This window comes from Dendrobates tinctorius, unplaced genomic scaffold, assembly GCF_039654945.1.
Source record: "Dendrobates tinctorius isolate UK_male_01 unplaced genomic scaffold, ASM3965494v1 ptg000120l, whole genome shotgun sequence".
In the NCBI taxonomy this organism is placed as follows: Eukaryota; Metazoa; Chordata; class Amphibia; order Anura; family Dendrobatidae; genus Dendrobates; species Dendrobates tinctorius.
The window spans coordinates 29,131,706-29,144,426 of NW_027361788.1; the positions used below are offsets into that span (position 1 = coordinate 29,131,706).

Sequence of the window (12,721 nt, forward strand, 5' to 3'; positions counted from 1 at the left end):
CTTCCGAGCTCTGCTATGCGCCCAAATAGTCATTTACACCCACATATGGGGTATCAGCGTACTCAGGACAAATTGCACAATAACCTTTAGGGTCCTGTTACCGTTGAAAAAATAAAAATTGGGGGTGAAAATATTTTTGTGGAAAAAATATGATTTTTTAATTGTACCGCTGTACGTTATAATCTTCTGTGAAGACCTTGTGGGTTCAAAGTTCTCACCACATATCTAGATAAGTTCCTTGGGGGGGGGGGGGGGGGTCTAGTTTCCAAAATGGGGTCACTTGTGGGGGGTTTCCACTGTTTAGGTACATCAGGGACTCTCCAAACGTGACATGGCGTCCGATCTCAATTCCAGCCAATTTTGCATTTAAAAAGTCAAATGGTGCTCCTTCCCTTCTGAGCTCTGACATGCGCCGAAACAGTGATTCCCCCCACATATCAGGTATCGGCGTACTCAGGACAAATTGCACAATAAACTTTTGCAGGCCAATTTCTCCTGTTACCCTTGGTAAAATAGAAAAAATTGAACCTGAAGTATTTTTTTTGTGAAAAAAAGTTAAATGTTCATTTTTTTTTTTTTTAAATATTCAAAAAATTCCTGTGACGCACCTAAAGGGTTAATAAACTTCTTGAATGTGGTTTTGAGCACCTTAAGGGGTGCAGTTTTTAGAATGGTGTCACTTTTGGGTATTTTCTATCATATAGACCCCTCAAAGTGGCTTCAAATGTGATGTGGTCCGTAAAAATAAAATGGTGTTGTAAAAATGAGAAATCGCTGGTCAATTTTTAACCCTTATAACTTCCTAACAAAAAAAAATTTTGGTTCCAAAATTGTGCTGATGTAAAGTAAACATGTGGGAAATGTTAGTTATCAAGTTTTTTGTGTGCCGTATCTCTGTGATTTAAGGGCATAAAAATTCAAATTTGGAAAATTGCGAAATTTTCGCCAAATTTCCATTTTTTTCACAAATAAACGCAAGTTATATGAATGAAATTTTACCACTAACATGAAGTACAATATGTCACGAGAAAACAATGTCAGAATCACCGGGATCCATGAAAGCGTTTAAGAGTTATAACCTCATAAAGGTACAGTGGTCAGAATTGTAAAAATTGGCCCGGTCATGAACGTGCAAACCACCCTTGGGGCTTAAGGGGTTAAGGTACGGCTACGTGGTGACACACGTGGGGTCTTAAAACAGCAGCATAGACGATCATTACGTCAGGCTACGAGGGCAGAATCGCTGTGTAGACCTAAGAATGGCCAGGTTAGACATCTAGGGAAAAGCTCTTAGCAGCAGTGAGCAGGATTAGGGTCTGAAATAGAAACTAGGCCTCGTCACCCACAGCAACCAATCAGTTCTTAGCTTTTATTTATGCAACAGCTCTGGTCAAATAAAATCTGCGCTGTGATTGGTCGCTTTGAACAAGAAAGCCACATTTTCCTGTCAGAAGGTTTTGATAAAAAAGAGCAAATTAGGGTCTCAGAAATTAGGCCTCGCTGCAAAACTTTGGTGTTAGGCCGGTTTCACATTAGCGCATTTTCAGCGCGCGCACGGCCGGGGGTAGCTCCGCCCCCGATCCGGCTCTCTGCCCGGCGTGCCCGCCCCTTCCTTGTAGCGCCGCCTCCTAGCGGACAGCGGCGCCTGCGATCGGCGCACCCTATCTTTAGCATAGGGTGCGCCGATCGTGCGCTAGTTGCGCTTTGACCTGCGCTGCGCACTTATGACGGTGCGCCGTGCGCGCCAAAATCCGAAAAGTTCGATTTTGGCGCGCACGGCGCACCGTCAAAAGTGCGCAGCGCAGGTCAAAGCGCAACTAGCGCACGACCTGCGCACGATCGGCGCACCCTATGCTAAAGATAGGGTGCGCCGATCGCAGGCGCCGCTGTCCGCTAGGAGGCGGCGCTACAAGGAAGGGGCGGGCACGCCGGGCAGAGAGCCGGATCGGGGGCGGAGCTACCCCCGGCCGTGCGCGCGCTGAAAATGCGCTAATGTGAAACCGGCCTTAACAGTATATAAATGCTCTTTTATTCTATAAACTACTGACATGTCTTCGAATTTCCAATGCACTAAATTTTGTATTATTTTCAGAAAATGAGAAATGGTCGAACAAAAAAAAAATGCAGTGCTTGCAGACCTCAAATAATGCTAAGAAAACAAGTTCATAATCATTTAGAAACAACAATACTAATGTTTTCACTCAGGAAGAGTTCAGAAATCAATATTTTGTGGAATAACCATGATTTGTAATCACAGCTTTCATGCGTCTTGGCATGCTTTCCACCAGTCTGTCACACTGCTTTTGGGTGACCTTATGTCACTCCTGGTACACAAATGTAAGCAGTTCTTATTTGTTTGATGGCTTGTGACTATCCATCTTCATATTGATTACATTACAAAGGTTTTCAATGGCGTTCAGGTCTGGAGATTGGGCTGGCCATGACAGGGATTTGATGTGGTGGTCCTTCATCAACACATTGATTGATCTAGCTGTGTGGCATGGCACATTGTCCTGCTGGAAAAACCAGTCCTCAGAGTTGGGGAACATTGCCTGAGCACAAGGAATCAACTTTCGCTAGGATAACCTTGTATGCGGCTTGATTCATATGTACTTCGCAAAGATTAACCTGCCCAATTCCAGCCTTGCTGAAGTATCCCCAGATCATCACCGATCCTCCACCAAATTTCACAGTGGGTGAAAGACATTGTGGCTTGTACGCATCTCCAGGTCTCCGTCTAAGGCCGGTTTCACATTTGCGTTACAGGCCGCAGCGCCGGCCTGCGCACGGCCGCCGCTAAGCCCCGCCCCCTGCCGCAACCCCGGCGTTAGCTCCGCCTCCGGGCGCATGACGCTGCATGCGTCCCCTATCTTTATCACTGAGGACGCAGGCCGTGCGCAGTATGCGTTTGGCGGCGCCTGCGTCCTTTTGACGGTGAGCCGAGCGCAACCATATTGCAACAGGTTGCGTTTGGCGCTGGTCGGTGCACCATCAAAAGGACACAGGCGCCGCCAAACGCATACTGCGCATGGCCTGCGTCCTCAGTGATAAAGATACGGGACGCATGCAGCGTCATGCGCCTGGAGGCGGAGCTACCGCCGGAGGCGGGCCTTAGTGGCGGCCGGCGCTGCTGCCTGTAACGCAAATGTGAAACCGGCCTAACCATTAGATGACCAGGTGTTGGGCAAAGCTGAAAATTAGACTCATCAGAGAAGAATACCTTGCTTCAGTCCTCTATGGTCCAATCCTTATGGTCTTTGGCAAACTTCAGCCTGGCTCTCCTTTGCTCATTGATGAAAGGCTTTTTTTCTAGCTTTACATGACTTGATCCCTGCCTCTAGGAGCCTGTTACGAACTGTTCTTGCCGTACACTTCACCCCAGCTGCCATTTGCCATTCCTTTTGTAGGTCACTTGATGTCATCCTGTGGTTGCTGAGTGACATTCGAATAAGATGATAGTTATCCCGGTCAGTGGAAAGTCGTTTTCATCCTCTGCTGCTCTGTAGCTTTGTTGTCCCCAATGTCTGCTGATTGACCTTGTTGTAATGGACTACCGACTTGGAATTTTTAAGGATGGAGGCAACATGACGCTCACTGCATCCCTCTGCTAGTAAAGCCAGAATTGAGCCCTTCTTTTCCTCACTCAAGATTTTTCTTTTGAACTTCTTTGGCATGACTAAAAGTTATTTTTTCATCCTATTACTTTTGGGATATTACTAGCACTTGTTTTGCCATTCAGCTAGTCCTATTGCAAGAGGACTGTGAACACCACAGCAGGGTTTATTATACTTTCCTTCCTTAAATAAGATTAGGCTCAGGTGATCACCTAATCAGAAGCACATTAAGTATAATGAGGAGTACTCTGGTTGGAATTCAACTGACAATGGAATGGAATGGCTGTCAGACATGGAGAGAAGCTGATTTTTATAAAACTGTGCAGTGGTCTCAATGTTTGCTATAGCTATATTTTTTTTTTTTGGAGGGGGAGAGGTTTTCTTCTGAAAAGTTTTGATAAAGTTTTTTCTCCCCCTGAATAACAAACATGTTTTTAATCATGTTTTTGTTATTTTACACCAGCTCGGCAAAAATAAGCTTATATATATATATATATATATATACACACACATACACACACACACTCTCAGACGGTGAGGAAACCCCCCCCCCCCCCCCAAGTGCAAAAATGAAAAATTGTTGCGGTGGGAAAGGGTTAAAGGCTTCAAAGGTGAAAAAAAGGAGAAAAACTTCTTCACACAAAACAAAAGATCATATTGTGAAAAAGACTGAGTGATGTGCAGAGGGTAAAACCACAGGTGCTATCCTCCCCACACACCGACCACCCTGCACCCCAACTCCCCCCACCCCACAGATCAGTGTGCAGCACTTACCATGCTCCGAGCTATAAGAGCCAGCATGTCTCCTGCAGAACTCGGCTATCAGAGCCCCAGTGCAAAGTCCCCACGAGCTGTCAGTCACAAGGACAAGGGGAACTTTATTGCTGCACTGTCAACACAGCTCTGGTGCGTTGCCCATAGAGGCCAGGGTGGGGCGCAGCGGCCATGTTTCTCATACACTACAAATTCCCTTCCGTATTAGTGATGTGTCGTTCGTGAACGATCCGATACAAAGAGCCGGCTCCCTGCTGTGAACGAAATGAGCCGGCTCTGCAGGGTGAATGAGCCGTTTTGGGTTTTTTTCTGGCGCCTGGAAGCAGTGAATCCTGACTGTGACTCATCTGGGGGGAGGAGCGGTCAGGAGAGGAGGAGATGTGGATAAATGCACCTGAGTTAACCCTTCAGTCCCAAATATATCCTGCCAGTTCCTCCATGGCATATATAGTGTGTGACTATGTGTAAGGCCTGTTTCACACTTCCGTTTTTGTGTCCGCCAAACGGATCCGTTTCCGTTTTTTTGACGGAAACTGATGCAAACGGATCCGTTTTTAAAAAAACGGATCCTTTTTTTGACGGATCCGCGGTAACCACTAATGGAAGTCTATGGGACAAAAAAAAACGGATCCTGCAAAAAAATGGCGGATCCGTTTTTTTACGGAAACCAACGGATTTTGACGGATTTGAAAAAACGGAAGTGTGAAACAGGCCTAAGAGGAGGGACGCAGCACATTGTCATCATCATCATCTGCAATGAGCTGTGCGTTACCTTTAGTCCCAAATAAGGCTAGTTTCACATTAGCGCTTTTGAGCGCAGCGACGGCCTGCGCACGGCTGCCGCTAAGCCCTGCCCCCTGCCGCGCCTCCGCCGGTAGCTCTGCCTACCGGCGCATGACGCTACATGCGTCCTGCGTTCCCTATCTTTATCACTGGGGGCGCAGGCCGTGCGCAGTATGCGTTTGGCGGCGCATGCGCCTTTTTGACGGTGCGCCGAGTGCAACCAAACTGCAGCAGATTGCGTTTGGCGCAGGTCGGCGCACCGTCAAAAGGACGCATGCGCCGCCAAACGCATACTGCGCACGGCCTGCACCCCCAGTGATAAATATAGGGGACGCAGGACGCATGCAGCGTCATGCGCCGGTAGGCGGAGCTACCGGCGGAGGCGCTGCAGGGGGCGGGGCTTAGCGGCGGCTGTGCGCAGGCCGTCGCTGCGCTCAAAAGTGCTAATGTGAAACTAGCCTAAGGCTATGTGCACACGTAGCGTTTTAAAACGCTCACTAAAAACCAGACTCCTTCCCAGAAATCGCGCGTTTTTTTCCGCGCAATTTCACCGCGATTTTGATCGCGATTTTGCCGCGATTTTCGCTTGCGTTATTCAAGCACTTTCCAAGCGATTTGAAGCATCTCTTGGAAAGTGATTGACAGGTTGGTCACACTCGTCAAACATAGTGTTTGACAAGTGTGAGCAGCTTTTTACTATTGAGGCCGCCTATGCGGAGGAGGATAGACGACGGCAGCTGTTGCTGCTAAGGGCTCATACTCACTTGTGAGAGACGCACGTGATTCTCGTGCAAGTCTCTCGCATGGAAACCTGGCACTGCCACCAGCACTGGGACTGAAGCATGCGGCTACATGTACTTCTATGCAGCCGCCCCCTCCGGTCCGAGTGCCGGCGGCAGTGCCAGGTTTCCATGCGAGCGACTCGCACGAGAATCACGTGACTCTCACAAGTGAGTATGAGCCCTAAGGGTAGGGGAAGTGATATAAAGTGATTTTAGGAAAACCTGTGGAGAGATCAGGTCCAGCCCCAGTCATTATATAGGATAAGCTGGTTTCACACTTGCATATTTTGGCTGCACACGGATTCGTTTTCGTCTCCATTGACTTTCAGTGGTGACGGATGGGACTGTGCATCCAGGTGTCACCGTTTTCCCACAGATCCGCATGTCTGCATATTTTATCAGATGCACAAAAACGCAACTTGTTGCAGTTTTGTGTCATCTGAAAAACACGCAGGCACAGGGAGACGCACGGATCCGCGGCTACACGTCTGGAATTAACATGGAGCTCTATGGAGCACGGATCCAGGAGAACACGGATCCGTGTGCAGGGATCCATATTGTGGCACTGAGCATGCTCGGAAGTGAGGGATGTGCTGTATGGGAAAGTGATGAAACTGTATGGGACCAGTCTGCAGACATAATGTAGACTACGTCTGTATGCTGCTCTGTCATACAGTGATCTTTCCAGCCTCACTAGAAGGGCTTGTGCCCTGTGCTATGCTGTGGTAATGATAATAAAATGTATTGGGAGCATGTATGGGGGCTCCTGGTTAGGGGCTGCACGACTGGGGCTGCGTTCACACTAGTGCAGGGGAGGACATAGACTGTTGTGGGCCCCTGTGCAAGAAATTCCCCCCCCCCCTTCATAGGGCAACAAAATTATTTGTTATCTAATATTGCAGGGATGGATATAATATCTGTATAGAATATAATGTAACCCCCCATAGAATATAATGCAGTCCCCCCCAAATAGTATAATGCAGCCACTCCATAGAATATATGGCAACCCCCTCATAGGATATAATGCAGCCCCTTTATATAGTATATTGTAGCCCCTCCATAGAATATAATACAGCCCCCATAGAATATAATACAGCCCCCCTATAGAATATAATGTAGCTCCAAATAGAATATAATACAGCCCACCTCCCCACAGAATATAATGTAGCCCCCCCATATTATATAACACAGCCTCCCCTTATAGAATATAATGTAAAATGTACCCCCATGGTATATAACACAGCCGCATAGTGTATAGCCCAGCAACACATGGTATACAACCAACCATGGTATATAGCCCACCATGGTATAATACAGCCCAGCATGGTATATAGCCCACCATGGTATAATACAGCCCAGCATGGTATATGGCCCCCCCAGCATGGTATAATACAGCCCAGCATGGTATAATACAGCCCAGCATGGTATATAGCCCCCCCAGCAAGGTATATAGTCCCCCAGCATGGTATATAGCCCCCCCCCAGCATGGTATAATACAGCCCAGCATGGTATATAGCCCCCCAGCATGGTATAATACAGCCCAGCATGGTATATAGCCCCCCAGCATGGTATAATACAGCCCAGCATGGTATATAGCCCCCCCAGCATGGTATAATACAGCCCAGCATGGTATATAGCCCCCCCAGCATGGTATAATACAGCCCAGCATGGTATATAGCCCCCCCAGCATGGTATAATACAGCCCAGCATGGTATATAGCCCCCCCCAGCATGGTACATCCCTATACTTAACATAGGGACGCACGGACCTGCGTTTGCATCAGGATCAGGATGCATCAGGTGCACCAACACATATCACAGCACTTACTAATTCACAAAGGACATTAACAAAAAATGCCACAATACATGTTAAGATTACAACCGAGGAGGAGCCGGGGCCTGATCACAAGAGCTGACAATCTGAGGAAGCAGCAATGCTGAATAACAGTCTACACTGCGTCACACAGGTGGGGAATGAGGCTCTCACTTCACAGGCAAAGACCTAGAACGATAACTGTGGAAAACGTTTTTCTATTTAAAAAAAGAGCCGTTTAAAGAGCCGGCTCTTTATGGTGAGCGGGGCCGAATGAACCGGATCACCAAAAAGAGCCAAACTTCCCATCACTACTTTCACCTCTGAAGGACACCCCCCCGTCCGTTACCCTGGCAACGGTGACTCTTCCGTCTCCAAATTAACGGTCTGCTGCCGCCGACAAAACTTTCCGGGCTGATTCTGTGAGACAGAAGTAATTCCCTTCTCCTTACACACACGCCGCGACCCTCACAAATTGGCGCCTGCCAATTAGAAAAATGGCCGTCCCACAGTCATCACCTGCCTTCTTTACTAAGGGAAAACCTTCCTATTTATTTACGTCTTCTGGATATGACAGGTGAAAAACGTCCGCATGTGCAATAAAATGCAATGGACAAGTCATGGCTTGCCCTTAGTAAAGATGGCTGTAATGTGAAACGCAAGCTGCCATGATTGTCTCTGGCAAATCCGAGCTGCGTATGACTTGTATTTGCAAATATTTCTCTTGCAACTGAGCTGAGAGAGGCTCTTGTGAGTGATTTATGTCCGGGGTGTTATGATACCATACGGAATAGTGATAGGAAGTTCGGCTCTTTTTGGTGATCCGGCTCATTCGCCTCCGCTCACCATAAAGAGCCGGCTCTTTTTTTAAATAGAAATCCGTTTTCCACAGTTATCGTTCTAGGTCTTTGCCTGTGAAGTGAGAGCCTCATTCTCCCCCTGTGTGACGCAGTGTAGACTGTTATTCAGCATTGCTGCTTCCTCAGATTGTCAGCTCTTGTGATCAGGCCCCTGCTCCTCGCTCCGGTCTCTCCTGTACAGTGAGGCCTCATTATACCCCTGTATAAGGATCTAGTGACGCAGTGTAGACTGTTATTCAGCATTGCTGTCTCAGATTGTCAGCTCTTGTGATCAGGCCCCTGCTCCTCGCTCCGGTCTCTCCTGTACAGTGAGGCCTCATTATACCCCTGTATAAGGATCTAGTGACGCAGTGTAGACTGTTATTCAGCATTGCCGTTTCCTCAGATTGTCAGCTCTTGTGATCAGGCCCCTGCTCCTCGCTCCGGTCTCTCCTGTACAGTGAGGCCTCATTATATCCCTGTATAAGGATCTAGTGACGCAGTGTAGACAGTTATTCAGCATTGCTGTCTCCTCAGATTGTCAGCTCTTGTGATCAGGCCCCTGCTCCTCGCTCCGGTCTCTCCTGTAATGTGAGGCCTCATTATACCCCTGTATAAGGATCTAGTGACGCAGTGTAGACTGGTATTCAGCATTGCTGTCTCCTCAGATTGTCAGCTCTTGTGATCAGGCCTCTGCTCCTCGCTCCGGTCTCTCCTGTACAGTGAGGCCTCATTATACCCCTGTATAAGGATCTAGTGACGCAGTGTAGACTGTTATTCAGCATTGCTGTCTCAGATTGTCAGCTCTTGTGATCAGGCCCCTGCTCCTCGCTCCCGTCTCTCCTGTACAGTGAGGCCTCATTATACCCCTGTATAAGAATCTAGTGACGCAGTGTAGACTGGTATTCAGCATTGCTGTTTCCTCAGATTGTCAGCTCTTGTGATCAGGCCCCTGCTCCTCGCTCCCGTCTCTCCTGTACAGTGAGGCCTCATTATACCCCTGTATAAGGATCTAGTGACGCAGTGTAGACTGTTATTCAGCATTGCTGTTTCCTCAGATTGTCAGCTCTTGTGATCAGGCCCCCGCTCCTCGCTCCGGTCTCTCCTGTACAGTGAGGCCTCATTATACCCCTGTATAAGGATCTAGTGACGCAGTGTAGACTGTTATTCAGCATTGCTGTTTCCTCAGATTGTCAGCTCTTGTGATCAGGCCCCAGCTCCTCGCTCCCGTCTCTCCTGTACAGTGAGGCCTCATTATACCCCTGTATAAGGATCTAGTGACGCAGTGTAGACTGTTATTCAGCATTGCTGTTTCCTCAGATTGTCAGCTCTTGTGATCAGGCCCCTGCTCCTCGCTCCGGTCTCTCCTGTACAGTGAGGCCTCATTATACCCCTGTATAAGGATCTAGTGACGCAGTGTAGACAGTTATTCAGCATTGCTGTCTCCTCAGATTGTCAGCTCTTGTGATCAGGCCCCTGCTCCTCGCTCCGCTCTCTCCTGTACAGTGAGGCCTCATTATACGCCTGTATAAGGATCTAGTGACGCAGTGTAGACTGTTATTCAGCATTGCTGTCTCCTCAGATTGTCAGCTCTTGTGATCAGGCCCCTGTTCCTCACTCCGGTCTCTCCTGTACAGTGAGGCCTCATTATACTCCTGTATAAGGATCTAGTGACACAGTGTAGACTGTTATTCAGCATTGCTGTCTCAGATTGTCAGCTCTTGTGATCAGGCCCCTGCTCCTCGCTCCGGTCTCTCCTGTACAGTGAGGCCTCATTATACCCCTGTATAAGGATCTAGTGACGCAGTGTAGACAGTTATTCAGCATTGCTGTCTCCTCAGATTGTCAGCTCTTGTGATCAGGCCCCTGCTCCTCGCTCCGCTCTCTCCTGTACAGTGAGGCCTCATTATACGCCTGTATAAGGATCTAGTGACGCAGTGTAGACTGTTATTCAGCATTGCTGTCTCCTCAGATTGTCAGCTCTTGTGATCAGGCCCCTGTTCCTCACTCCGGTCTCTCCTGTACAGTGAGGCCTCATTATACTCCTGTATAAGGATCTAGTGACACAGTGTAGACTGTTATTCAGCATTGCTGTCTCAGATTGTCAGCTCTTGTGATCAGGCCCCTGCTCCTCGCTCCGGTCTCTCCTCTACAGTGAGGCCTCATTATACCCCTGTATAAGGATCTAGTGACGCAGTGTAGACTGTTATTCTGCATTGCTGCTTCCTCAGATTGTCAGCTCTTGTGATCAGGCCCCTGCTCCTCGCTCCGGTCTCTCCTGTACAGTGAGGCCTCATTATACCCTGTATAAGGATCTAGTGACGCAGTGTAGACTGTTATTCAGCATTGCTGCTTCCTCAGATTGTCAGCTCTTGTGATCAGACCCCGGCTCCTCCTCGGTTGTAGTCTTAACAAGTATTGTGGCATTTTTTGTTAATGTCCTTTGTGAATTAGTAAGTGCTGTGATATGTGTTGGTGCACCTGATGCATCCTGATCCTGATGCAAACGCAGGTCCGTGCGTCCCTATGTTAAGTATAGGGATGTAATCTGGATCAGGATGCATCAGAATTGCTACACATCACAACGCACCGTACCAAAACACTAGTGGGCTGTATCATACCATGCTGGGGGGGCTATATACCATGCTGGGGGGCTATATACAATGCTTGGGGGGGATATATACCATGCTGGGGGGCTATATACCAAGCTGTGCTGTATTATACCATGCTGGGGGGGCTATATACCATGCTGGGGGGCTATATGCCACGCTGTGCTGTATTATACCATGCTGGGGGGGGGCTATATACCATCCTGGGGGGGATATATACCAAGCTGTGCTGTATTATACCATGCTTGTGGGGGCTATATACCATGCTGGGGTGGCTATATACCATGATGGGGGGCTATATACCAAGCTGTGCTGTATTATACCATGCTGGGGGGCTATATACCATGCTGGGGGGCTATATACCAAGCTGTGCTGTATTATACCATGCTGGGGGGCTATACACCATGCTAGGCTGTGTCATATTATGCTGGGGGGGCTATATACCATGCTGGTCTGTATTATACCATGCTGGGGGGCTATATACCATGCTGGGCTGTATCATACCATGCTGGGGGGGCTATATACCATGCTGGGCTGTATTATACCATGTCGGGATCCCTCAGATATCTCTTTCATCTGAAGGACCGATGTTCTTAGGTGTGAGGCACCATATGTCTCTAATCGATTGCTCCGTCGAGAAGAATAACACAGACATAAGCTGTATGATACGACTCGGGATGCCTGCCAAGACGCCTCTGGCTTATCAGTTAGGCTTCCGTCTTTTATAGTAAAGAATTTAAACATTTACAGACATGCGCAGTACAAATGATTTCACAACTTGTTTTCTACAAAGAAAGTCACTTAGGCGAAAAGGCAGAGGTATTTGACCTTGGTTCACAAGGGAGATGTCTGAGACATCTCCTCGAAGAACAGATAAGGTTTTAAACAAGAGAATGCAACATAGACAGAACTCAATTTAACTCCTTCAGTTCCTATCATTCCCCCCTTTGACATCTTCATTTTCCACAATCTGGAACACTGGATCCTGCAACAACAGCGGATAGTGGCTCGTTCACCAGGTACTATCCCAGGCCGACGGGTTGCCCAAGGGAGACAGGTCTTCTACCTTCTCCATCCCCCAGATACTGAAGCCACGTCCATCATTGCAAGAGTACGCTCCTTCATGCCAGAAATGAGATGTCAATCTAGGACTCAAAGGAATAATAGTTAAATTCTTGTTGTTTACAGTCAAACTTCCTTATCTATTTCTACATCTTTTCTTGCATACAGAGATACACCAAAAAACAAGTTTCAATAGCACATATATTACGAAGATACAAACAACAATACGTAATAGACTTAGTATAATCCCAGTTATCCAGCCTCCAATACCCTTAAACCAATTAGCTGGATTAAGAAAGGAGAATGTATCTGACCACCAACTATCCTTAGTACGATCATTGTCTTTATCGTACTGATCTCTAAGTTTTTGAACATCCTCTATTTTCAATTTTAACTTTATAATGCTGTTGGGATCTATATAATGACAGCAAGCTGGTCCGATGACT

General features: G+C 47.7%; 1 protein-coding gene across 1 annotated transcript in view; it reads right to left on the minus strand.

Moving 5' to 3' along the window:
- The window catches only part of CRAT (carnitine O-acetyltransferase), a 47,810-nt gene extending 43,098 nt beyond the window's left edge, over nucleotides 1-4,712 (minus strand). Inside the window, exon 1 of the mRNA XM_073541014.1 lies at nucleotides 4,389-4,712. Within this exon, the coding sequence (XP_073397115.1) occupies nucleotides 4,389-4,415 (27 nt within the window). The 5' untranslated portion in view covers nucleotides 4,416-4,712. The remainder of the gene's footprint in view (nucleotides 1-4,388) is intronic.
- Between the last annotated feature and the right edge of the window lie 8,009 nt (nucleotides 4,713-12,721).